This window comes from Conger conger, chromosome 3 (assembly GCF_963514075.1).
Source record: "Conger conger chromosome 3, fConCon1.1, whole genome shotgun sequence".
In the NCBI taxonomy this organism is placed as follows: domain Eukaryota; kingdom Metazoa; phylum Chordata; class Actinopteri; order Anguilliformes; family Congridae; genus Conger; species Conger conger.
In genome coordinates, this window is record NC_083762.1 from 74033490 (window position 1) to 74060599 (window position 27110).

At 47.7% G+C, this 27110-nt stretch overlaps 1 protein-coding gene across 1 annotated transcript in view; it reads left to right on the forward strand.

Annotated features, from left to right (window-relative positions):
- The first annotated feature begins 1408 nt into the window (after nt 1–1408).
- spock1 (SPARC (osteonectin), cwcv and kazal like domains proteoglycan 1) overlaps nt 1409–27110 on the forward strand; it is a 218133-nt gene continuing 192431 nt past the window's right edge. The window contains exons 1-2 of the mRNA XM_061234038.1: nt 1409–1501; nt 3473–3691. Of these exons, the coding sequence (XP_061090022.1) occupies nt 1409–1501; nt 3473–3691 (312 nt within the window). The remainder of the gene's footprint in view (nt 1502–3472; nt 3692–27110) is intronic.

Sequence of the window (27110 nt, forward strand, 5' to 3'; positions counted from 1 at the left end):
CATGACAGTGACACACATAAAACATGAACTATCTCAATGGCACACATACAATAATAATATAATCATACATAAAAATATAAAAAATGAGAAATTCAGGGAAAACATAATGCCGTACACCAATCAAAAAAAGCCCTGTGACCCCTCCCTCTCCCACCCCTGTCTTTCTTTATTCCTCTATCTCTTCCTTACGTCGTTCTGATCCCTCCGTCATTCCTCCATATTTATGTCATTGATTTCTGTGTCACTGATCCTGCCAACCACATTAACTCATAGCGTTGTGCCATTAAATGATAAACTTAGTCCAACAGAAAAAGGGACATATTTCCCTTCCCCTGTGGTTCCAAAACAAAAACGGATTTTATATCGAAGCTCCTGGTTTTTGCTGGTGGCTCTCGGGATTGGCAGTGCTCTTTGTATGAAGGTTACATGTTCGCCCCGTGTACTCTGGTGTCCTTGCACACTCAAAAGACATGAATATCTGGTTAGGTGTGCTCCTGCCGTTGCCCTTGACGAAGGCACTGACCTCAGAGCAGGAGTTTCTCCCCAGGCACTGTGCTGTACTGTGGTTGTCCCCCTGCCCCCAGGAAGGGTCAAATGCAGAGGACAAACTGCCCCACGGGGTTCAATAAAGTACATCTCATCTTACATGACTGCAGAGTGCATTTTATAGGCGGGAGACTCCTATAACTGAGCATAGTAGGTCCAGATCTGGCTGAGGCAACTGCTTAGAACTGATGAAGGCCTGCACCTTTTACCCAGTACCTTTTGCATCTGTTCAGCCCATACAAATGTGTCTAGGGGCTTATCTGAGCCCCAAACACTGACAAATAGGCAGGTTTTCACAAGCAACTGGGGTCACCTTGGACTGAGTTAGGAGAGTTTATAATACATTGAATAAAATATTGAATATTTATATTCAAAGAGAAGATCTTGATGAAGCTGACAGAATTTAGCAATGCTAGCTCAGTGTCTGAGTTCTGGTTTATATGTTGTCGGTGTGCACAAGTAGAAGTAGACTAAACGAATAGTCATGACTATGAATGCTGATTCATTGTTAAACTTTATGGGCTAGGCCTTTATGGTGTAGCGGTGGATTTTGTAGACTTCGTCAAAGGGTTTCTAGATGCAGACGATCCCCCTTGTGCTTGTTTTTAATCGATGTGGACCAGACCAGCGCACCAAAATCGGGCCTCAATCAGCCCATCCATCCATCCATTATCTTAACCCGCTTATCCTGAACCCAGGACCTCCTTGCTGTGAGGCGGCAGCGCTACCCGCTGCACCATCCGTGCCACCCGGGCTCCGTCAACACTCACCGAAATCAGGCCTCGATCAGGAGCGCGTGGAAGCGGAAGGAACGACTGCGAGCATTCGGCGATGTAGGCCCCCGAATCGAAATGATCTCCCGATGCGAACGACCGCGCTCTACGGCCTCGTAAACGATACCGTTAGCGCGGGAAGCCGGCGCTTCCCGCCGCCTCTAAAGAGCGGAGACCTGCCGGTGCGGGGACGAAAAATGTGGCGGTTTGCTATGATACGGTGTTATTCCTGTAATTCTGCCTGTTTACTCTGTTAGTTACCTCTGAGGCCGCAAGCTCTGCCCGGACTCCTGATTGCTGCATTATTAGTTGTCTGGGCCGGGGCGGTGAGAGAGGCCGGCGCCTGTAGAAATGATGGGAGCGGTGCATTGCAAGCAATACCAACATTGATTTTTTTCTGTAAAGCTCTTTTATTTGTGTAAGGCTCGTTTATCATGTTAGAGCTGTATTTACCTCTTATCCCATATAAATTGTAAGCAAGCAATTTTTTGATACTGTGTGTCTTGGACGCCTCTGAAGCGGTTTTTTTTACAGTGCGGAGTTTCGCCTACAGCTTGTGGTGTCCTGGATCCTACTCCTGATATTACTTTCTGCCTCTCCTCCTGCTGTTCTTCTCTCTGTTTCTCCTCCCTCTGCTGTCCCTCTATCTTTTCCCTCCTTCTCCTGTTAGTCTCTCTGTTTCTCCTCCCTCTGCTGTCCCTCTATCTTTTCCCTCCTTCTCCTGTTAGTCTCTCTGTTTCTCCTCCCTCTGCTGTCCCTCTATCGCTCCCCTCCTTCTCCTGTTCCTCTCTCTGTTTCTCCTCCCTCTGCTGTCCCTCTATATTTCCCCTCCTTCTCTTGTTCCTCTCTCTGTTTCTCCTACCTCTGCTGTCCCTCTATCTTTCCCCTCCTTCTCCTGTTCCTCTCTCTGTTCTTCCTCCCTTGGCTATCTCTCGCTGCTTTTTTCCTGAATTTCTGCGGAAGGATGCAAAGTGGTCTGTTTCTCCAAACTAGCTGTGAAGTATCGAGTCTCACACAATGGCACAAATAATCCGCACGCTGTCGTCGAACATGCTATATTTGGGTTCCGCTCAGTTCTTTCAGGACAGAGGGTGTGAGAGATGTGAGTATTGGAAAATGCAGCCGCCTGCCTGGAGATGTCAGCTTCCTGAGGTTGGTTTCAGGAAGTGCTTTTGCACTGCCAGCAACAATTCACAGGTGTGGCCAGGCCCTTTTTACTGGCCAATGACAGGGCTCAATCTATGGAGTGCACTTGGAGTGGGTGTGGCCAAGCCTGTTATTTTAGCCAATGACATGGCTCAGTCTCTGGAGTGCAGTGGGTGTGGCCCGGACTATTAGTCTGGCCAATGGCAGGGCACAATCTCTAGAGTGCAGTGGGAGTGGGTGTGGCCAGGCCTATTAGTCAGGCCAATGACAGGACTCACTGTCTGTAGTGCAGTTGGAGTGGGTGTGGCCAGGCCTATTAGTCAGGCCAATGACAGGACTCACTGTCTGTAGTAGGGCGGCCTGTAGCGTAGTGGTTAAGGTAAATGACCGGGACACGCAAGGTCGGTGGTTCTAATCCCACTGTAGCCACAATAAGATCTGCACAGCCGTTGGGCCCTTGAGCAAGGCCCTTAATCCTGCATTGCTCCAGGGGAGGATTGTCTCCTGCTTAGTCTGTATGTCGCTCTGGATAAGAGCGTCTGCCAAATGCCAATAATGTAATGTAATGTAGTGCAGTTGGAGTGGGTGTGGCCAGGCCTATTAGTCAGGCCAATGACGGGACTCACTGTCTGTAGTGCAGTTGGAGTGGGTGTGGCCAGGCCTATTAGTCAGGCCAATGACGGGGCTCACTGTCTGTAGTGCAGTCGGAGTGGGTGTGGCCAGGCCTATTAGCCAGGCCAATGACAGGGCTCACTGTCTGTAGTGCAGTTGGGTGGGCGTGGGTCAGCCCGATGAGAGGGATGTTGCACGACTGAACCCGCCTGGTCCAAGATGGCAGAAACAGCCCGGAGGAGGCCAGGAGGTGGATGGGTTGACGGTGGGTGTTTCATGCTCGGACGATTTGGCGTGGAGAGTTCGTTCGGTGGGCTAAGCCCCATTGCCGCCTGGCCGGTCCCGGGGCTTTGAAAGCGTTTGTCTGGCCGGGACACACGGGCCCCCGGTCCCAGGCAGAGGCCCCTGGCCCGAACCTCCGCTCCCTGGCATCGCTCCGTCTCACAGCACTCCGGCCCGCTGAACTGGACCGAACAAATCCCCTCCCGCGATTTTTCCGGAGCGTGGAGGAGAGGCGGGCCGAACGCATCGAGCGTGGAGCTGTGAAACGCCGCTACAGTGCGGCCGGTGAGATCACGTCACATGCCCCCAGCCCCGAGAGGACCCGCTTGCGGGTAATATTTCTCCCAACAAAAGAAACCCCACCTCCTGTGGGTTATCATTATGAACTCCTGTCAAATAAATACCTATTCCAGAGCCCATTATGAAATATTAGACTCATTGAAATACGCAGTAAAATATAGATTAGGTTAGACCTGTGTGCGCCTCGCACGACAGTAGCTAAAGGTAATACCACGGGAAATATCTGTCTGTGGCGGCCGATAAGGAAAACAACGTGGGCGAGCGTCTCTCCCATCACGCCGGCGCCATTCCTGGACGCCACCGCGTCGCCGTAATTCAAAATGCGATAATTAAATTTAAAAGTCCTTCAAGTTCTACTTTATGAATCCCATAAACATGCCAAATGAAGGGACTGTGCCGGATCGATAAATCCTTCTTTTCCTCTTTCACATAAAATTTATAGAAATTAAATTTTGTGACCCGTAACCTGCGGGACGCCTAATTTCAGGCACTGCGGTGTGTCGTGCTGTCTGCGCATGAATTCATGATTCCATAATGAGTCATTGATTCTCAAATTTTGATTTATGAAGCGTAACGATCCAGAGGTCGTTTGGCAGTAATGGTGGTAGCTGCAGATATTTTTTTTTGGGGGGGGGGGCGTTTTTTTATTTTTTTTATTTTGCATGTTTATGAGCAGAGCTCTCAGCATTCCGGAAGGTTATTTGAGGCGCTGTTGTGTTTCGGTCACGTGATCATCATTTAAGGTGCATGCTGGGAAGGTGCAGCCTGTTAAAACTCCTCCGAAATGGATGCACGTTTCAGTAGGTCTGTGGTTTCGTTTTGAATTAGAAAATGCAATTAACAAGTGAGTGTTAAAATGCTGGCAATTTCCGCTTTCTTGTGTCTTTTTTCACTCTCCTGGCATTTTGTTTCATTTAAAGGCAAATTTAATTAATTTAATTTTATTTATATTTATATTTTTCTGGCAATTTTGACCAATTTGACCAATTTCCCTGGCGTACATATCAGTGTGGAGTGAAGGTCTCCTACTCTCCCCCCCTCTCTTCCTCTCTCTTCCTCCCCCTCTCTCTTCCTCTCTCCCTCTTCTCTCTCCCTCTCTCTGAGCTTTGCAGTTCCCCCTTCTCAATCTGTGTACCAGCTCTCTGTTCTGTGCTCCGGCTGTCTCCTTCTCCTGCGCCTGTGTGCCTCTTTCTCTCTCTCTCCCTCTCCTCTCTCTCTCCCTCTCTCTCTTTCTTCTTCTCTCTCTCCCTCCCTCTCTCTCTCACTCTGTCTCCCTCTGAAATTAAAATTAAAATTTAAATGTGCTTTATTTGCATGACAAGTGAATTGTATTGACAATAACAACATTATAGTTATAAGTAATAACAACCCCCCCGCCAATCAGACACATAATAAAAAGTGGGGAAAAAACATCAACAACCCTTCCCCATCTATGCATCCCCTCTCTTCCCCCTCTCTCTCTCCCTCTCTCCCTCTCTCTCCCTCCCTCTCCCTCTCTCTCTCTCCCTCCCTCTCCCTCTCTCTCCTTCTCCCTCTCTCTCTTTCTCTCTCTCTCTCTCCCTCCCTCTCTCTCTCTCTCCCTCTCTCTCTCTCTCTCCCTCCCTCTCCCTCTCTCTCTCTCTCTCTCCCCCTCTCTCTCTCTCTCCCTCCCTCTCTCTCTCTCCCTCTCCCTCTCTCTCCCTCTCTCTCTCACTCTCCCTCTCTCCCTCTCTCTCCCTCTCTCTCTCACTCTCCCTCTCTCCCTCTCTCTCCCTCTCTCTCTCTCTCTCCCTCTCTCCCTCTCTCTCCCTCTCTCTCTCGCTCTCCCTCTCTCTCAGTAAAAGCACATCAAAGCCAGCCCTCGGCGGTGCTGTGAGGTTTGTCTTTCTTCTCGCGTCTCTTTCATTTTGGGAGCTGGTGGCTCTGCATGCGGCAGAGGGCTCGCAGGCAGGGGGTGGGGTGGGTGTTTGGGAGGGGGGTCCTCGTGGGTGGTCCTGACTCCGGGGCTCGTACGGAGGGCACAGCGCCCCCGCAGGCTGGAGGGCTCGCTGAAGCTGGAGGGGGAGGGAACGTTTAATTGGATGAACATAACGAGATTAAAGCGCCACTCGACCCTCGCTGCAGGGGTAATTGATTCAGAATGCAACAGTAACCCCGCCCTGCTGGGGGTTTCTACACCCCCCCAAACACCCGCCTCCGCTCCCCTTCCCTCCCACACCCCCCTTACCGCCCTCCCACGCCACGCGCCTCATACAAATCTGCACCGATCACGTGGCCCTTCCCTCTGTTCTCTACACAGAAAATGGCCGCCTTCATCTCTGCGGAATTGGTGGGTGGGCCGGCTTCACCCATGGAATAGCTGTGGTTGTGAGTGCCCTGAATTCCGTGGCACATTCCCATTTGAGGGAAATGTTAACTTAAAAAAAAACCTGAAGATATAGACAGAAGGAAAAAGCACTGAAATGAATCCTGTGTGAACTTCCGTCCCTTTGAAAAAGCTGGTCTGGCATGAGCATATCGGATGATTTGGCCGAAGAACAAGAGAAACGATTTCCAGAGAAATTATTTATCCATTTGCTTTTTTCTTGTTGCCTGAACATATTTAAAGTGGGAAGGGAACCTGTGATCCGAGTGAAAGGTGTTCAGCTTGGAAACACCACAAAATGGGCTCGCTAATGAGCTCCAACTGTGTGCCACTCCTTCTCCTGCTGAGCCGAAGCATTTCTCTGTGTGTCTGTTTGTGTTGCAGTGATATGTCATTTGAATTGTGACAGCTAGTACCTGAATTTGTTTACAAGGAATTACACTGCGGATATACTCCACTCCCAGAGCTGGTTCTCAGACATTGGTGGGCCTAAAGAAGAACTGGGGGAAACCATTCCCGGACCGGGGTGGGGGGTGGGGGCAGGAGTGGCGGTGGAAGCAATTGCCAAATGGCTCTGTCCTCCCCTGTGCCTGCTGATGGTTGCCCCCGGCATGGCGCATATCCCTTGTCATTCTCTTTGAAAATTTAAATCTTACATTTACGTTTTACATTTTAGTAATTTAGCAGACGCTTTTAATCCAAAGCGATTTACAAGTGCATAGGTTCCTCCACAGGCTAAAGCATCAGATCCATAACTTGTAAAATACACACGAATGGCTCTTCTATACGAAAACACAATCATCGTAAGTGCAATATTATGTTTATTTATTTTATTTAAGGGTTAGGGTTAGACAAGAGGGATATCGGAGGGGGGGGGGGGGGGGGGGGGGGGGGATCAGGAGGGAGGACTAAGGTTTAGTTTGTGTTTTTAGTCTATATGTGTTAGGTATAGTAATATGGGGAGGGATTCTGCTGTCCTGTAGGCAAGTCATTCCACCACTGAGGAACCAGAACGGAAAACAGGCGTGAACGTGCAGCTTGACCGCCAGGTGCTCGTAGTGAGGGAACCACAAGGCGACCAGAGCTGGCAGACCGGAGTGGTCTTGCTGGGCGCTATTAAAGATTGTAGGAATTAAAGATTGCTGCCTCATCCAAATGTATCCTTCCAAAGCCAATAATCTCAACCTGCCTGTAAAATATTGTAAGTAAATGGCACAACCTCATTAAATGTGAGTTGTGTGTTTGTGTTTCATTTATACGGTAGTTTCAATCTTGATTGCAACTCCCGTATGTTATACTTGGCTGTTGTTAAATTGTTCTTCTGTCTGGCAGCTTGCTATTTGGAAGAGGTTGCCTCTTCGGACAAATTTGCCCGAGGCAGTAAGCTTCCGTTGCTATAGTAGCTGGAGCCAGAGAGAGGAAGGTGAGTAGGGATATGAACAGGCATTCTGTCATGAGCATGATTTAGAGGGAAATAATCAAAAAGAATCAGTTTGACATTTTTCAGCTTTTGCCCGATTTTTTTTAGCTTTTGTTTTGGTGATTTGCGACAAAGAAGTTCTCCTCCGAAACGTGTGGTGTCGCCAGCTGCTTCTTTACACACTATAGACTGCAGCCAAGCTCTCGCAGAGTGGAGTCAGAGGAAGACCTTTCATATGCATGCACTTCATGGGCTGCTGATTGACCATGGCGGGTCCCCAGAATGACCTCTAACCGACTAAAGAACCCCATACTGTACCTTGAGCGATGCAATTGGTAACTGTATGTCACCCAATTCAGTTACTGGCCGCAGTTGGTACTGGCGTTGTCCAGGTTCAAACCATGACTGCGTGGCTTGTCTTTACACCACAGCTTGGTGTCTTAACTGAATCAGCCACCAGCATACTGTATTACCGCAAATAAAACACAAAGTTATTCCGTATCCTCTCTCATAGCACAGTGCTGGAAGGACTACAGCCCCCCTGGCTCTGTTTACTGACACCACGTTCACACTACTGACTAATGCTGCAAGAAGTCAATGAAATTTCCAGTTAGTTTCCATCTTCATCACCTACACCAAGCAAATTTTACCACAGAGAAATGGCTTCTCAATGACAATGCTGTGTGCAGAGTAGCAAGGTGCCCTTTGATCCAGAAGAAAATCAACAAAAGCAATATATAGAACCTGTAGAAATGAAGGAAGTTGGATAATTCGTTGAAGATCGAGTTAAACAGCTGAATTTAACTTAATACTATGTTTGATATAATTCACAAAAGAGCCCCAGAAAGTATGACCTGTCAAATTGATATGGTTGGAAGCCAACACAAGAGCAAGCATTATGTCATGCAGTCTTTCTCGTGTTAAAGATAAACTAGCAAGAAGCTGATTTCTCTATACTGGGATCTCCCTGTGGAATAACCTGTCCCTGCATATTAAACAAAGCCGAACAAAGGCAATTACAGTGGTTTTGTGGGACGTGTTGATGGTTGACTTTTAAGAGAGGGAGTTTGAACCCTGGGTGTGCGGTTTGCAGTGGGGGATATTGATATTGCAGTAGGTTTATCTTGCAATTTGTTTGTTGCCATCGATGTGTTTGTTTCCATGTATTGTGTTTGTTTGTTTCCATCGAGGACCACTTTGGAACTAAGTGTTTTCAGTAATGCTTTTTAAGTGCTGTCCTCTGGGACTTTGTGCCACGATACTCCTTTGAGTTGTTGTGCTTTTAAATTCCTAATAAAAATCTAATCTAAAAGGGGGAAAAAAAACTCACAATTAAGAATCTTGAAAATGTGAGAAAAATAAGAATGAGAGAAGATGTGAAATGTCAGAATCAGAGCTTACTTCCTCGGTGTCCGTCTTATGTGGAAGAGGAGGATGAGAGAAATAATTTTACATTTAAAAAAGCTTAAATAATGTTGCACAGGAATATCAAAGGAACACACTACAAGAATAGCTGGTGCGTTCGGGCAGTAATTGGAAGCCACTGTTAATGCTATTGTTTGTACTACTTTAATTTTTTCCAGAGCGCAAGGGCTTAAATCTATCATCTTATAAACGTCCACAGCTGGCTGTTTTCACGGAGGGAAATTCACGGAGGCAAATTGCTGCGTGTTGCTCAGGGGTTCAACAGCAGGGACTCAAACATGTGACCTTCTGGTTGCAATTAATCTGCGCTCCCTCATGAGCTGGCTCGGGGCGTGCCAGAGCTACGTGGCTGTGCTGCCTCAGGAGCTGGGGCTGCTGCAGAGCTTCAGCTCCTGTTCTTATGTAAATTACAGATGTGATTTGAATAGGAAGTGACCTCATTTAGTCTTCCAGGTGCAGATGCCTAATTGAACACTGCCGCTAACTGAAGCAACAACTGTAGGAGCCAGTGGGGGGTCCAAGGGCATACTGCCCGGTCTTATTTTACTGAGCTCTCCCCATGCAACGCCAACCCCCCTCACCCCGACCTTTGACCCCTCCTGCCTACTGTACACTCTACAGAGGGAGAACTCCATGGGTGTGTCCCGCTATCTTTCACTCCCTCCTTTACTCCACTCCTCCACTACCACTCCTCCACTCCACCCTCCTTTACTCCACTCCTCCAGTCCACCCTCCTTTACTCCACTCCCCCACTTTCACTCCTCCACTCCCCCCTCCTTTACTCCACTCCCCCACTACCACTCCACTTAATGAGTGGAGCGAAGGAGTGAACGAGGGGGAGTGAAGAATGTTGGGACAAGCTTTTCGGCTTCAAGTTGACATTCTGTGTTGAACAAATAGCCCTGTCATTTTTTTTTTGCTTAGTCCACACATATTCCCATAGCCAATTAGAGATCGTACACATGGTCTGCCCATTTAAAGCTACAGAATTGCCTGTAAGTCTCAAGCACAACTTGCGTGGTAGGTTACAGAAGCCTGTGAAAACACAAACATTGACATTGCGGTTCTGACATTGCGGTTCACGTCGCATGACGACATGGCTCAGGCTGTAAGAGCAGTCGTCTGGCAGTTGGAGGGTTGCCGGTTCGATCCCCTGCCCGGGCTGTGTCGAAGTATCCCTGAGCAAGACACCTAATCCCCAAATGCTCCTGACTAGCTGGTCGGTGCCTTGCATGGCAGTCAATCGCCGTTGGTGTGTGAGTGTGTGTATGAATGGGTGAATGAGAAGCATCAATTGTACAGCGCTTTGGATAAAGGCGCTATATAAATGCCAACCATTTACGTTGAGACACAAATGAATATGTAATGAGCGACAAACATAACTATTACAGAAATCCCAGAATCCAATGTGTCCGATCTGAACACCTGGTACTGTAACAGTTTATGTTCTTGGCTATTGACAGTTGCATATCACATGCTAATTCAGAAACATTTCAGTAGATTAGTGAAACGTAGCCTAGCCTATATGCCTGTTCATATGGGCGGGTTTTCATAGTAGGGTTGTGAGCATGATGAAGTCACTCAGAAATGTGAAAAGACTTCCGCTGAAACATACATAATTTTACACTACGCTGAGGAGTGGAGCAGGGTGAGCCCTTTTCAGTGGAGGGAGGGAGTCCACAAAGATTGGTTTCCGGGGCACGGAGTGGAGGAGGATGGCAGTGGAGTTATCTCTAAGAACAGCCACAGGCTATTTCCTGCCAACTCGGCATAATTTCACTTTGTGTAGGAAATCGTTTCACGCGATCGTCATTATCTCAACCCGACATCCAATTAAATGGAATTAGACTGAAATTGACTTAGCGGTAGTAGAAAATAATGAAAATATTTAACTTATGAGCCTGACAGCGGAAGCATGTTCCACATCCTTATAATTGCAGGGAGTACAGAGATGGTTTTTTAACCAGTAGGTTAAAGTGAAAACACTGTGTCTTTCTGATGTTTTCTGTTTCTCCCTGTTGAAAAAAAACTTACTAACTCAACTTAGGTTTGAATCAGCTGGTAGCTGGTTCACCAGTTTAGACCAGCTCCAGGTCGACATGGTTTAGCTGGTTAACAAGTTCAGACCAGCTCTCAGCTTGACGTGAGCTCAAGCTATGTTTTGAAACAGCTGGTAGCCCTACCAGGTTGGCCAGCTCATACACAGCTAGACTAGTGCTATGACCAGCTTGGCCATGTTGGTTGACCAGACCTTACCCAGCTTGACCAGCTCAATTGTCAAGCTGGTGTAGCTGGATTTTTCAGCAGGGCTTCTATAAGCATCTTCTATAAGCATCTTTTCAGCCCGGATGTAAACAGGCTACAGAGGGATGTCGTGAGGGAGTTTCGGTGGCCCAGAACTGACATGGAGAAGGAGGAGGAGAAGAACCGTCAACCGAATCTTTCCGGCGACCCTTTGTTTCTCCTCACCACCCACCGGACGACACGCGGCCGGGTTATTCAGCTCCTCAGCGGTCTGTCGGCGAGCCTGATTGAGCTTCGCCGTAGTTCAGTCCTTCTGTTTTCCCCAGACCCTCCCGTGAGACTCCGAGTAACTGCGATTAGATGTGGTGCAGCTCTGCCTTCTCTTTGAGGTCCGCGCTGGAGAAGCGCAGCGCCGTGCACAGTAATCCCAATGCTAATCTCAGCCGCGGAATTTACATTCAAACCTATCGTATGTCGATGAAAGCTTCTGTGGAACAAACAGAGAGAGTGTGTGTGTGTGTGTGTGTGAGTGCGTGTTTGTGAGCGTGTGTGTAAGTAATCCCTGGGGTTTCTGCTTGACTGATGAATGTTTACTGTGACTACAAAGTTGACATATTCTGAATGTCATATGAATTGTCTCCCCCTCTCTCTGCTCTATGTCTCGCTCCCTCTCTCTCTCCTCTCTCTCTCTCCCTCTCTCTTCCTCTCTTTCTCTATCCTCTCTCTCTCTATCCTCGCTCTCTCTCTCCCTCTCTCCCTCTCTCTCTATCCTCTCTCTCTATCCTCGCTCTCTCCCCTCTCTCTGCTCTATGTCTCTCTCCTTCTCTCTCCCTCTCTCTCCTCTCTCCCTCTCTCTCCCTCTCTTTCTCTACCCTCTCTCTCCTCCCTCTCTCTATCCTCCTCCTCTCTCTCTCTCCCTCTGTCCCTGGCGATGACTGCCCTCCTTAGCGCGTCCTCACACATCATTGGAGGAAGTGCTCGGTGGCGTGGCCGCGATATCGAACCGCTCCTCCTCTTGATTAAAAGGGCTTGTTCCAGGCATAACTATCCGCCCTAACATCTCCCTCGCACAGTTCAATACGAGCGGCGTTATTAAAGCCGTAGCTCAACACCACACCAGGGTCCCACAGTTACCACGGTTACTCATGGGCTCTCTGACCTTGGTGCGCACTCTGCCTGGTCCAGAGTTTGGGAGCGGTTCTGCGGTGAGCGCGGTCCCCTCAGGGTAGGAACCGGGTCAGCGCGGAGGTGTCGGGTCCGGAGGCAGCCAGCTGCTTCTCTTCCCCTCTCCGTAACCTCTTTCTCTCTTTCACTCGCTTCTCACTCTACCTCCTGTCCTCTGCAGTTTGTTTTTCTGTTGCCTCCGGATGTCCGGATGCAGTAGAATTGAATCTACTTTTCTTTTTTTTTTTTGTCACAACGGTGTTCCTTTTGTGAGCAGCAGAGAAACAGTAGTGACATGTATATTTTAGCTGATTTCTCGTGACTTTGCGGGGTGTCTCCATGGAGACTCCCGTGACGGCGAATAGAACCGACTGTAGTCTCTGCCGCTCCTGACACTCGCGGAAATGCAGCTCACGTTGTGCGCGGGGCTTCGTCTGTTCCTTCCACCAAATCTGTCTCACTTCTGCTCCCCTATATAAAGACGAGCTTCTGCTTTCTTATTAAAACATTTGTTTCCCGATTTCTCCCAAGTCGGTTGCCGAGCGTACCCTATCTATTCAAATTAGCCGTGTTATCTGAGGATACGCCGCTACCACCCCGGCCCCCGGCGGCACCGGGAGACGTAATGATCCGGAGAACCCCGCGCCTTCTCCAAGCCGCATGGCCTCATCCCGCAGCCGTGATCCCGAGGCGATCGGGGCCCTGCTGTACGTAGCCCTGCCGTTCAGCCTCTGTGCGCGTGCTGGCGGACTTTGGTCAGCCTCTGTGCGCGTGCTGGTGAACTTTGGTCACCGACTCAGGCCTCTCGGATACTTTGAACCCCCTCTCAGTGCCAAATTTCCTGTTATTGTGAGCACGGACCCTCTCCTTTGAACTGGGTGAATTACGTCATTGTTTTGGATTCAGGTACTGTGTCACGCTCTGCTGAGCTTGTCTGGTGTATTGGAGCCTATGAAATACTCTCAAAAAATGACAACCCTGCCTTCTGGTCCTCTTGGATAGCTCAACTGCATCAAGCAAGATCAATCGAGGACAGAAAAGTATTTGAATCCAAAACAATTACGTATTTGTAACGTGTTACTTAAATCACTTTTATTCAGTCTCTCTACAGCGGCATTTTATTTATACCCCAGGGCGACTGGAACGCCTTCACACTTTTTTCTCAGGGCAGCGGCCACAGTCTACATTGGCCGACAATAGAAGGAGCGTGAACGTTATGCGATTTCGGTGGAGCGACACCCTGTCGGTGAATGATAGACTGAAACTGGCCTTAAAGCCGCATGTAAGCAGTTTCATCATGCTGTTATGGGGTTTGTTAGGGTGCGCCATTATTTAACAGGCTTACTAAAGGGTGAGAAATCGCTCCCTGCGGCCCAGAGCTCAACCCTGCAGTACAGAGCTGAGACCAGAGCCCTGCAGGGTGAGTTCATCGCTCCGGGGTGGGGGGGGGGGGCTGTGCAGGAACATTTCAACATGTTCTGTTCTTTCTGGTGGAAGGCCAAAACATGCAGCTAATGTGTTTTCTGTGTCTCTTGGTCGAATGCACTCATATTCGCACAATTTATCTTTCTGACGACAGCACCTCCTTCCTAAGTCCGGAACTTGTGAAAAGTACTACAAAAATCTCTGGAGACGTGAAATCTCTCCGGGAAATGTTTAGTGGCTTTAGGATGAACCTGATGAGCAGAAGGGGAGGAGTTCTCGTCTTAATGACCTCGCCTCCCCAGTCCGTGAGCTCCTCGGAAATGAAGGTAATGAAATCTGACAGGATGTCTTGGTGGCACAACATTACCCTGAATTTACTGCTAATGGGCTCGGATGCACCGCGGCCCGAGTCGTTCCCCTGGAAATAAAAGGCGGATTATTTGGGGACAGAGCTGCCATTGTTCCCTTGAAGATAAATGTCATAATTATTTCCTTTTTTCGCAGTAAAATGAATCTGAACTTAAACGCGATAATGCCATTCCAGCTAAAAGCAGCGGTGCAGCTATTTCACTGTGAGTGCACCTGAATGTGCTCGGGGTTCAGTGATGTGTGCATAGGCGCACATCGCTAGTCGCACGCCGTTTTATCTTCTCCTTGCTTACCGCGGTGATAATGGAGTGTAACCAGATGTCACAGACGTGGCTGAGATCTGAAATTAACGAGCCTCTTCATTAAACGGACCTCCGTCCTGCGCACAGGTGGGTCCAGGACGCCGAGGCCGCGCTCTGCAGTTCCGCGAACGCGGTCGACATTAACCCCGTCCGTGGGTTTTACGGTTCCGACGCCCGGGCAAATCCAATATTTATGGTTATAAGAGCCTGAAGCTTCATAAACCCCAAAATGGCTGCAACTATTATGTGCTCTAATGACTACCTGATTGGAACCAATTACAGTGTTTTATTGTGAAATCAGTGTTATTAGATGCAATGACTCGAGTTTTGTTGGGAATTGTTTTAGGCTGGGGAGGATGTCGGTTTTTTTTTAAAGTTTTTTTTTTACTAATTAGTTTTGTAATAATTCCGTTTCGTCAGAATTAGGCGAGCACAATGTTCTAGGACTCCACAGAGGGGGAGGGAGATGCACCTATGATTCATATGACTATGATTCATAACTCAGAAGCCTCTGGAGGCTTTCCAGAGTTCTCTTTGTCTAATTTTGTTTGGCCATGGAAACGCATGCTTTGTCTGCACAGAAAATCTCGAGTGAGAGTCGCAAAGTTGTTAATCTTTGTTAAAGGGACCGCTCTTTTGTGAATGGTTTCTTTGAATGTGTTTCAACGTCGTTTCATCGACAGCACAGTACACATTTTTGCTTTTATTTTTGTTTTGAATGTGTGCCTCACATGCTATGCCTTTGTGTTCTGTTGTGCAGTTCATCCTGAATCGGATTGGTGGGGAGTTTGACTTGGGGGTAGGTGAGCAGGGATTGAACTCTTTTTGAGTTTTAATATGTATGCTAACTCACTGTGGTTCAACCCCTGCTGTTTCTGGGGCATGGTCTGGGCCGTCTGTTGGGAGCTAATTTGGTACAAAGTTATTATTTCCTTTCTCTCCTGCGCATGATAAATTCAAATGTTTTGTTTAATTCCTCTTCAGAGAGTAGCCGTGACCTAGAAAGGGAACAGACAGAAGATGGCATTCTTCTTCATAATGCGTTCCCTGCTTCCGGTGAATGCCGCATTAATCTCTGTAATTGTGCTTGTTCTTTGAAAGAAACGGCTGGAGGTGATCAGAGAGTTCTCTGTGAACTCAGACCGGGCCTTGTTTAGGCATACATTTCCCTACATGCACTGCATTGACCTGTAGAGACCTCTCCCTCCGTGGCGCTACCTAGCCCTTCTAAGACGACTGAAGCCAAAGAGGGTTGTACGTTTACTTGCGAGTCACCGACCAGTTCTGCAGAACCAATTCATCCACTTGGGTAGTTATGCATCTACTAGCTCCCCACATTGTAGTACACAGAAGACATTTCAATCACATAATACGCATATAGTTGACATTTTAAAAAAGTGTTGTGACCTGTCTTCACTGCAGCAAATACGCAAGTTTCAAATTGAAAGTGTTTAGTAGTTGTTGGCTATGGTGTGTGCAAACGAAGACACAGATTTCCGTCAGCAGCAAAGCCACTGTGCTGTTGCCGTGGTGAGGGAGGGCCATGGAAACACTGTACTGCCCGTGTACGAATGACCTTGCGTGCCCTCGCCCCTCCCTACCCTTCCCCCTCCCTGGAGGGCGATGGTTCCTCTTCCCTAATGGCAGGGGAGCCCAACCGAAACGGTGCAGGTTCTTGTTTTTGCCCAGTACAAAGACGCCTGATTCGACTTATTGATGTCTTGACTGAAGACCACACTTAGTTAATCAGTTGAATCAGGTGTTGTAGTGCTGGTCTAAAGCAAAAACCTTCACTGACACTGGCCCTTTTCAGATAAGATCGGACACCCTTTGCCTTATCGGGTTTACCTGAGATGGACCCGTCTCTGTCAGTGATGCCCTGCATAGAAAGATATCCCACAACCTACTGCTTCCCCAGAGTAGACATCGCACCTCCACTCTTTTTGTTGCCAGATGAGCATCACACCACAGCCTTGTACAATCACCTCTGTCCTCTGATGTAAAATCCAGCTGTGCCAGGTTGACGAGCTTGAACATTGAGTCTTGAACTGGTCTAGCTGGGTATGAGCTGGTCAATCAGTTAGTTAGTGCTGGTAGCTTGTCAGAGTCGGTAGCTACTAGTAGCTACTAGTTTCAAAGCCCGAGCTGGTCAAACCATGTCGAGCTGGGAGCTGGTCTGAACGGGTCAACTAGCTACCAGCTATTTCAAAACAGCATGAGCTGTTCTTTCTGCAGGGTCTCGTCCTCTGGCTGTGGCGGTGGCCACAGCGGTGGGTACGGGAGCAGTCGTGTGTCGGCGAGATACCGTAATCCCTCTCTTCTGCGCAGGGCCTGTGGGGCCTTATCTGCAGCGCGACAAGCACGCCCTTCTGCTCAATATGAAACACAATACTTAACCAGCTTAGCCTGTAGCACGCCCTTCTGCTCAATATGAAACACAATACTTAACCAGCTTAGCCTGTAGCACGCCCTTCTGCTCAATATGAAACACAATACTTAACCAGCTTAGCCTGTAGCACGCCCTTCTGCTCAATATGAAACACAATACTTAACCAGCTTAGCCTGTAGCACGCCCTTCTGCTCAATATGAAACACAATACTTAACCAGCTTAGCCTGTAGCACGCCCTTCTGCTCAATATGAAACACAATACTTAACCAGCTTAGCCTGTAGCACGCCCTTCTGCTCAATATGAAACACAATACTTAACCAGCTTAGCCTGTAGCACGCCCTTCTGCTCAATATGAAACGCAATACTTAACCAGCTTAGCCTGTAGCACGCCCTTCTGCTCAATATGAAACACAATACTTAACCAGCTTAGCCTGTAACACGCCCTTCTGCTCAATATGAAACGCAATACTTAACCAGCTTAGCCTGTAGCACGCCCTTCTGCTCAATATGAAACACAATACTTAACCAGCTTAGCCTGTAGCACGCCCTTCTGCTCAATATGAAACACAATACTTAACCAGCTTAGCCTGTAGCACGCCCTTCTGCTCAATATGAAACACAATACTTAACCAGCTTAGCCTGTAGCACGCCCTTCTGCTCAATATGAAACACAATACTTAACCAGCTTAGCCTGTAGCACGCCCTTCTGCTCAATATGAAACACAATACTTAACCAGCTTAGCCTGTAGCACGCCCTTCTGCTCAATATGAAACACAATACTTAACCGGCTTAGCCTGTAGCACGCCCTTCTGCTCAATATGAAACGCAATACTTAACCAGTTTAGCCTGTAGCACGCCCTTCTGCTCAATATGAAACACAATACTTAACCAGCTTAGCCTGTAGCACGCCCTTCTGCTCAATATGAAACGCAATACTTAACCTGCTTAGCCTGTAGCATGCCCTTCTGCTCAATATGAAACACAATACTTAACCAGCTTAGCCTGTAGCACGCCCTTCTGCTCAATATGAAACACAATACTTAACCAGCTTAGCCTGTAGCACGCCCTTCTGCTCAATATTAAACACAATACTTAACCAGCTTAGCCTGTAGCACGCCCTTCTGCTCAATATGAAACGCAATACTTAACCAGCTTAGCCTGTAGCACGCCCTTCTGCTCAATATGAAACGCAATACTTAACCAGCTTAGCCTGTAGCACGCCCTTCTGCTCAATATGAAACACAATACTTAACCAGCTTAGCCTGTAGCACGCCCTTCTGCTCAATATGAAACACAATACTTAACCTGCTTAGCCTGTAGCACGCCCTTCTGCTGAATATGAAACACAATACTTAACCAGCTTAGCCTGTAGCACGCCCTTCTGCTCAATATGAAACACAATACTTAACCAGCTTAGCCTGTAGCACGCCCTTCTGTTCAATATGAAACACAATACTTAACCGGCTTAGCCTGTAGCATGCCCTTCTGCTCAATATGAAACACAATACTTAACCAGCTTAGCCTGTAGCACGCCCTTCTGCTCAATATGAAACACAATACTTAAACAGCTTAGCCTGTAGCACGCCCTTCTGCTCAATATGAAACACAATACTTAACCGGCTTAGCCTGTAGCACGCCCTTCTGCTCAATATGAAACACAATACTTAACCAGCTTAGCCTGTAGCACGCCCTTCTGCTCAATATGAAACACAATACTTAACCAGCTTAGCCTGTAGCACGCCCTTCTGCTCAATATGAAACACAATACTTAAACAGCTTAGCCTGTAGCACGCCCTTCTGCTCAATATGAAACACAATACTTAACCAGCTTAGCCTGTAGCACGCCCGTCCTCTCTGCCACTGGACCGCATTCACGGGGCTAAGTGGCAGGGGACAACATCACGGCTCTGCCTAGCACTGTATCTAGATAATTGCAGAGCGACAGCTTGTTCGGCTCACAGAGCCAAAATGGAGCCCGTTTATTTTTGTTTATTTGTGTCCTGTTTCCACATAGATTGCTGCACTCGTATTGGAATGTGTATCCTAGTTATTTGCGGTGAAACGTGTGTCTGTGTGTGTGTGCTAAACGCGTCCTGTACTGGAGTGTTGTGGGAGTGTTTGCTGGAGTGCTGTGTGTGTGTGTGTGTGTGTGTGTGTGTGTGTGCGCTAAACGCTTTCTGTACTGGGGTGATGTGGGAGTGTTTGCTGGAGTGCTGTGTGTGTATGTGTGTGTGTGTGCTAAACGCTTTCTGTACTGGGGTGATGTGGGAGTGTTTGCTGGAGTGCTGTGTGTGTGTGTGTGTGTGTGTGTGTGTGTGTGTGTGTGCTAAATGCGTGCTGTACTGAGGTGATGTGGGAGTGTTTGCTGGAGTGCTGTGTGTGTGTGTGTGTGTGTGTGTGCGCTAAACGCTTTCTGTACTGGGGTGATGTGGGAGTGTTTGCTGGAGTGCTGTGTGTGTGTGTGTGTGCTAAACGCTTTCTGTACTGGGGTGATGTGGGAGTGTTTGCTGGAGTGCTGTGTGTGTGTGTGTGTGTGTGTGTGTGTGCTAAATGCGTGCTGTACTGGGGTGATGTGGGAGTGTTTGCTGGAGTGCTGTGTGTGTGTGTGTGTGTGTGTGCTAAATGCGTGCTGCACTGGGGTGATGTGGGAGTGTTTGCGGGAGTGCTGTGTGTGTGTGTGTGTGTGTGTGTGTGTGTGTGTGCTAAATGCGTGCTGCACTGGGGTGATGTGGGAGTGTTTGCGGGAGTACTGTGTGTGTGTGTGTGTGTGTGTGCTAAATGCGTGCTGCACTGGGGTGATGTGGGAGTGTTTGCTGGAGTACTGTGTGTGTGTGTGTGTGTGTGTGTGTGTGTGTGTGTGTGTGTGTGTGTGTGTGTGCTAAATGCGTGCTGCACTGGGGTGATGTGGGAGTGTTTGCGGGAGTACTGTGTGTGTGTGTGTGTGTGCTAAATGCGTGCTGCACTGGGGTGATGTGGGAGTGTTTGCGGGAGTACTGTGTGTGTGTGTGTGTGTGTGTGCTAAATGTGTGCTGCACTGGGGTGATGTGGGAGTGTTTGCGGGAGTACTGTGTGTGTGTGTGTGTGTGTGTGTGTGCTAAATGTGTGCTGCACTGGGGTGATGTGGGAGTGTTTGCGGGAGTACTGTGTGTGTGTGTGTGTGTGTGTGCTAAATGTGTGCTGCACTGGGGTGATGTGGGAGTGTTTGCGGGAGTACTGTGTGTGTGTGTGTGTGTGTGTGCTAAATGTGTGCTGCACTGGGGTGATGTGGGAGTGTTTGCGGGAGTGCTGTGTGTGTGTGTGTGTGTGCTAAATGCGTGCTGCACTGGGGTGATGTGGGAGTGTTTGCGGGAGTACTGTGTGTGTGTGTGTGTGTGTGTGTGCTAAATGCGTGCTGCACTGGGGTGATGTGGGAGTGTTTGCGGGAGTACTGTGTGTGTGTGTGTGTGTGTGTGCTAAATGCGTGCTGCACTGGGGTGATGTGGGAGTGTTTGCGGGAGTACTGTGTGTGTGTGTGTGTGTGTGTGTGTGCTAAATGCGTGCTGCACTGGGGTGATGTGGGAGTGTTTGCGGGAGTACTGTGTGTGTGACGCTAGCAGCATGAGGGGGCGGTGTGTTGGTTCACTTCTGGCCGGAGATGATGTCTTCAGAGCTCCTCGATGTGAATACAAACTTTTCTCCCTCTCCTTTCTGCAGTTCCCTCCAATCTGTGCACCAGATCCAGCTATCTTCTCCTGCACCTATGTGCTTCTCTCTCTCTCTCTGACACCCTCCTTCTCTCTCTCTCCCTCTTTCTCTCTCTCTCCCTCCTTCCTTGATATGTATATGAAATCTGTTTTTCTCGGGGCTGTGACAACACACCGTTGTTTATGTGAAATCTGCGGATTGTTCTGCATCACGCTCAATTGAACGTCAACCGTATTTCCTTTGTTGCGCTGGTTGGCAGTGACATATTTAGTGTTGTCCCCAAGGGTAAGGTCCCTCCACCCCTTATGTATTCTGTGGAGCGGGGCGTTTTTCATTCCTCCACAGTCTCGGAAAGGCACTCACAGTGGTGCGGACTGATCAACTGAGCAGCCGGGCAGAAGCGGACCGGCAGTTCCTCAAAAGGCAAACCGAGGCGTTTGAGTGCAGATGCTTGTTGTCACCTCCTCCGTCGCTCGTTGTGAAAGCTTCCCGCTCGTAGACCCTGTGGTGTGTACCGCGTTCTTCCCGCACCCCGCACCCCCCCCCCACCCCCCCCTCCCCGTTCCTGGGGCGTCATGCAGCTCGGTCTTTGAAGATAAAGAAGCGTACACGTGTTAGAAAAATGCATTTGGCTTCGCTTTGTGTTTTCAAAGTGGCTCACCCGCGGGTGGAGCCCCAGCATTGTCATCGGGAGGAGCGCTCTTGTTGATCGAACTGCCAGCTTTTGTCAGAGCGAAATTGCCCTATTTCCAAAACCTGGATGCATTGTGCTACGTGATGCACTGAAGTGCTTCCTTTACACCACTACAGCTGTCACCCTCTCCACTCCCAATGTCAACACAAATATTGCTTTTCTCTCCAAACTCTCTTGCAGCGTCTCCTCACGCGCGGGTAGCGCTCCCGTCTCTAAACAATGTAATGTTCTCTCATGTAATCACATCACAAATATTACCTCCCGCTCCAAATACCCAAGCATTCCCTCATATCAGGAAAAAACAATATCGCTCACCTCTCTGAAAAATTAAATATTCTGTCACATAACGACATCACAGCTGTTACTCCTCTGGTTGTAACTTCTGCAATGTTCCCTCACATAACGGAAACACAAATATTACTTCTCTGTCCAAGGAATGTCATATTTTTCTTTACATAATGACATCACAAATATTACTACCCTGTCCAAAGACAACCACATGTACAAATCTGACTTCTTTCTCACAGTAACACAGTACTCAAAAGATTACATCATATTACATATGTTCAAACAACACAATCCCCCCACCCATCTCACATAATGACATCACAATTATAACTTCCCTCGCATTATGACATCATCAGTATGACACCATGTAGTTTGATTCCCCTTTACATACATCATAAATAAAAGCTGATGTTATTACCTCACCAACATAATTCCTTTCTACGCACATTGTGATATCACCACACTTAGTGATAGCACAAATATTACATCACTTTTTACCCCCAGGGCGGCTGTATTGTGTAATTTCTCTTCCCCGGGGTGTGATGGAAATCTATCCTCCCATTTCAGCGGTGGTGTCATGCGCTGATGTCGTTATTAAGGAGCCGGCGCGGTTCTGGAGCGGGAGCCGTCCGGTAAGCCTTTGGCAGTCTGAGGCGAAGCTGATCTTTTATTTCTGATGTCTGGGCTTACGATTGCTGATGGCTGATCTCATCAAAATCCCGACGGCGCACAGCGCAAGCCGCGGCTGTCTCCCCGGCGCAGGATCCGCTCCGGAATCCAAACTTCCCCCCGACGAGCTTCGCTCGGGCAATCCTCTCAAAGATTCCTCCTGCGCCGCCGTCCCTGCTCCGATTTCATACGAGGGGAGAAAAGGGAATATAAGCCGTGTGAAGGGGGAACAAGCCCGTTCAGCTGCAGACAGGGCTGCTCAATACCTCCCGTAATTGGTGTGAATCCCTTAAGATCAGCAGATTTTCATGGAGATATCTCATAAAAACCTCCACTTCAAATTTATCTCCTTTTTTACTGTTGGTACCTTTCACATAAAATATGCATATTGTAAACCTGTCGTAATATTGTTAAAATATTATTGTGGCATTATTGCGCTATTATGAATGCACGTGTAAACATAAGCAGTATAACGTGCTTCATGAATTTGCATTGGTAAAGCAGTATGAATGTCACAGGGCAGGGAGGGGCTTGTCTCTGGGGAGGGACATGGAGTTAGTTCATTAAATCATGCTGCAGGAAAGCATTTTCATTTGTACAACCGCTGATTTGGTTTGTCCAGAATATGTCATCAGTGCACACATACACACCCACTCATACCATGCATGCTCAGTTACACACACACACCCACATTTGCACACAAGCACATAAACATGCGCGCACATGCACACACACACATTTGCACACAGACACACACATGCATGCATGCACACACATGCACACACACATGCACACACACACACACACACACACACACGCATGCACGCACATGCATACACACGCATATGCACACAAACACAGTCTTTGTATTCTAGAAATGCTTTCATATTCCTGGTTAACTGAGAGAGATACATAGGGAGAGAAAGAGAGACAGAGAGAGATAGACAAAGAGAGAGAGATAGAGATAGAGAGACAGATAGAGAGAGAGAAAGAGAGAGAGAGATAGAGAGACAGAAAGAGATAGACAGGTAGAGATAGAGAGACAGATAGAGAGAGAGCAAGAGAGAGAGAGAAGGAGGGAGAAATGTGAGTAGGTAGGTGAGTGAAAAATACTGTTTTATAGTGTGACATTACCACTATTCCCACTAAAACACACATCTACAAAGTGAAAAACCCGTTGACTAGGGGTTGGGGGTGATTGATTACTTATCCAGTTTCCGGCTAATTATCTTCCGGTAATTGCTCTTGTGTTGTGTTTGCTGTGTTGTGGTAGGCAGGCTCCTGGGACTTTAGTGATAAACGTGCCCATATCTTATGAGCATCTCCGGTATTTTGGCTTTAATGAGGCTTCAAGCCTGAGATCCGCCTCCCCTCCCCCACACCTCCGCTTCGGAAGAAGTGTTTTATTTTGGTTTTACCCATAAACGCGGGGGCCTACTGTGTTCTTTAACAAGGCCCAACTACATTTAATTTTAAGGTGTTGCATCAGAGCACATCTTTGTTTGCAAACCAGCTGAGGAGCATGTCCCATTTCTCTCAACGATGCCTCTTTAGGTGGTCTGTTCTGTTTATTGTTGCTTTTCTGTTTCTCGCTCTGAATCAGTCGTGTCCAATTCTATCGCGCTTCTCCAGACTCCCTCCACAGGCCGAATTGTAACAGCTCTTTTTGTTAAAGGCACTATAAGGCACTGGGTAAATGTGTCGTATGTGCTTTGATTTGCGCTGGACAGAGAGAAAGAAATGAACACCTTCACCGCCTGAGTGGATTGTTCCTGCCTCAAAACAGAAGAAAAAAAAAAGATAAACAAAAACAACAAAAACACACACAGCCTGCCTGTTGGTGGTATTGATTCAAATTCCAAACATTTACCAGTGCGGTAACAAAAAGGGATTGATTTTTATTTTAGGTCTAACGTTGTTTTTTAATCGCGATCGCTACAGTTTGTCCCTTATGTGTGTTAATGAGTCCCTGGTGGCTGTGTCCATTTATTCACTGAGAGTGGAAATTTCCGCTCTCTCCGAGGCCGGCGTCAGTTGATGGTGGGGCTGACTTCAGTGGAGCGGTGCTCTGGGCTGATTGTTTTTACATTCTCACCCTGTCTCCTCCTCCTTTCTGTATTTACCTCTGTTGTTTTATCTCTCCGTTGGAATAATTTACAGTCATGTTCCTGAGAGAGAGACGCTCCTTCATTTGCTCTGATAGGTGCCGCAGCTTGGGGGAGACAGGGAGGTTAAGGTTACGCTTTACTAGAGCCCTTCGACATGCAGCCGACATAGCCGCTGTCACAGAATGCCATAACGGATTATGTCAGGTCACGTCAAATGACATTAAACTCATTTTTGTTGGTGAAGGTTGTGACACGTTACTGTCATAACATTTAACAAGAAAAGTAATGATGGTTTTATGTTATGTCAGATGACATAAAGCTCATGCTTTCATTGGTAAAAGGTGTTAGTGTCATAACGTTTATCAATAAAAGTACGAGTTTAGTGTCATTTGAAATAAATCTGTTAGGCCACCTTGTGACAGTTATGTCGTGTCTGACAGTGTCGTATCAGTCTCATGTGGAAGGGTTTGAGTTGTGGTAATAATGGCAAGGTGCGTTGTGACCGAGCTTAGATCTTGTTTTGAGAACAATTAATTTTGTGAATATAGTTTACAAAACTATATTTAGAACTATATAGGGATGATGAGAGAGAGGGAAGAGAGAAGGATGAGAGAGGAAAGAGAGAGAGGGATGCGAGAGGAAAGAAAGGGAGGGAAGAGAGAGGGATGCGAGAGAGGGATGAGAGAGAGGGATGAGAGAGCGAAGAAAGAGATGGAAGAGAGAGAGGGATGAATCTGCAGCAGCCTTGTGTGCAGGAAGGAGGCCAGGTGGCATTGAAAGGATAAGGGTTGAACAGAAAGAGTGAGAGAATGGCAGACGCCGTCAGTGAGATTAAAAGGGAGGAGGGAGGCGGGCGGGGAGAAGAGACAACAAACGCGGCTCTGTGGAAACAGCCAGAGAGCGGGAGAGCGGGAGAGCGGGAGAACGGAAAGTCATTAGTGGAGGGGGGAAAGCAGGGGAGCGGGGAAACAGGAAATGTGTGCGGGAAGAAAGCGCTGTCTAATGAGTGAAACTGCAAGCTCCTTCTGAAGGTTTTTACAGTGCCACAGTGCCACAGTGCCATTAAAAAATAAGGTAAACCTCTTCTGCTTTTGAAGGTTCTTCGAAAATGGCTGCCCTTCAGCGCATTTCGTTAAAGTTTAATTCTATTTAGTTAGATTTTAATTGGCCATTTTGGAAAGCCTTTGTTTTCCTCTGGGTCTCACTCTATGTGTGAATGCAGGAAGGCAGGTCGGGGCTGTTAGCCAGCGCCTATTTGCCATGCAAACTGGATATAACGTTCATCGCTCCACGACTGAATTGTAGCTTATCTAACCTGTTCTGTAGTTTGTTTTAATGACATTGACATGCCCTTTTTTGTTCTGCGCTTTGGATAAAAGCGTCTCCTATCTAAAAAGTAGTGTAATGCGGTGGCTCTCTCTGCTCGTATTGCTGTGGTCCATGTAAGGGGAGAACAAGGCCACAGTCTCATAGACCAGGTTTATTCAGGCTGAACACATAAACTATTTACCCAGGCCATTAAACTGTAGCGTTACAGTGTAGTTTCAGCGCCAGTATTTCAGTTACCATTAGTACAGTAGTGGCAATATCGGTAATAACAAGACTGCTGGTGCCCCATCAAATAGATGAGTGGCTGCTAGGAAATGAGAGTGAACACCCCTGCTAGGCCAATCATGTGTCACTACAGTCCTACACTCTGAGTTGAGATCTTGGTCGCAGCTCAGTCCGAGTCGCAGCAGACCCGCGGCAAATTGTTTTGGATTGAAATGCTTTTCCACGCTTTACTGAGCTCGTCTGGTGCATTGGAACCTTCAAATGACGCTTTGAAAAAGTGCAGATCTCACCTTCTGGTCCCATTTGTTGGTTCAGTTGCACCAGCCAAGATCAGTCCAGCACAGAAAACAATAACGCTTTTGACCCTGGTCTGAACCTTAGGGCATACCAATGCCACATCCAGTATGGACATACTGCAAAGGAATCAGTACAGTACAGTACAGTACTATGTATATGTTAGGTGCCCAAGCAACGTATGCACTGGAACATGTTGATGTTTTTGACCTCCTGTGTAGTGTAGGGTCTGTGAGCCCTTCCTAAACCAACAGCACTGACTCACGCAGCAGCGACACGATCACAGTTTGGTAATACTCTGTTACCAGAGCTTGGCCATGCTTGTGGGACCAGCTGAATTTACCTTTGGGCACAGAGGAACATGCAGCTGCAGACAGGCAGTGATAAGTGGCAGTAGCCAAGCATAGGAGTGTGGTGCAGATCGACCACATGGGCATGCATACAGATTGTACACTTTAAGTGACACCCTGTCTGTTTTCCCGGGCAATTGTCTCATTTGTACCCAAACTGCGTCAACCATGTTTAGTGCAGAACCTCACTCTCGGAAATGAAATGACAGTGGAGGTACATTTTTGTTCTTCAAGGATCACATTTCCCAAATGTACCCTGGAAGTACAGTCATGTTCTCTTTGGGTACAAATGAAAACACTTCCCTACCAAAGAAGGTAGAAATGAATATTGATGGCACTTTTTGTTTCTTTTATTTCTGAGAGTGCTGGATGTACAACAAAATGTTAGCTGTCGCACTGTGTACAGTGTACACTACAAAGTAGAGTTGCACTGCATGCAGAGAGCTTCTGTGGACAGAGGATGTATTGTACTGTACATATAATGTAGGTGTCCTTTAAGCACTGCCTTTAATCTTATTTAAATGTTCCCTAAGAGTGCAGAGAGGGAGAGTGTTGTTCCCTAGGATGGGGGCTTACGACCGGTCGCCATAACGCTGTGCATTCTGACACATCCCTGCGTAAGTTGTGGGTGTAATATTCATGGGTAATATTAGACGGCTGGGTAATGTATCTTCGGGAAGAGCAGGAACACATCCTGAGCTGAATTCCTTTCCTGATACTCTGTC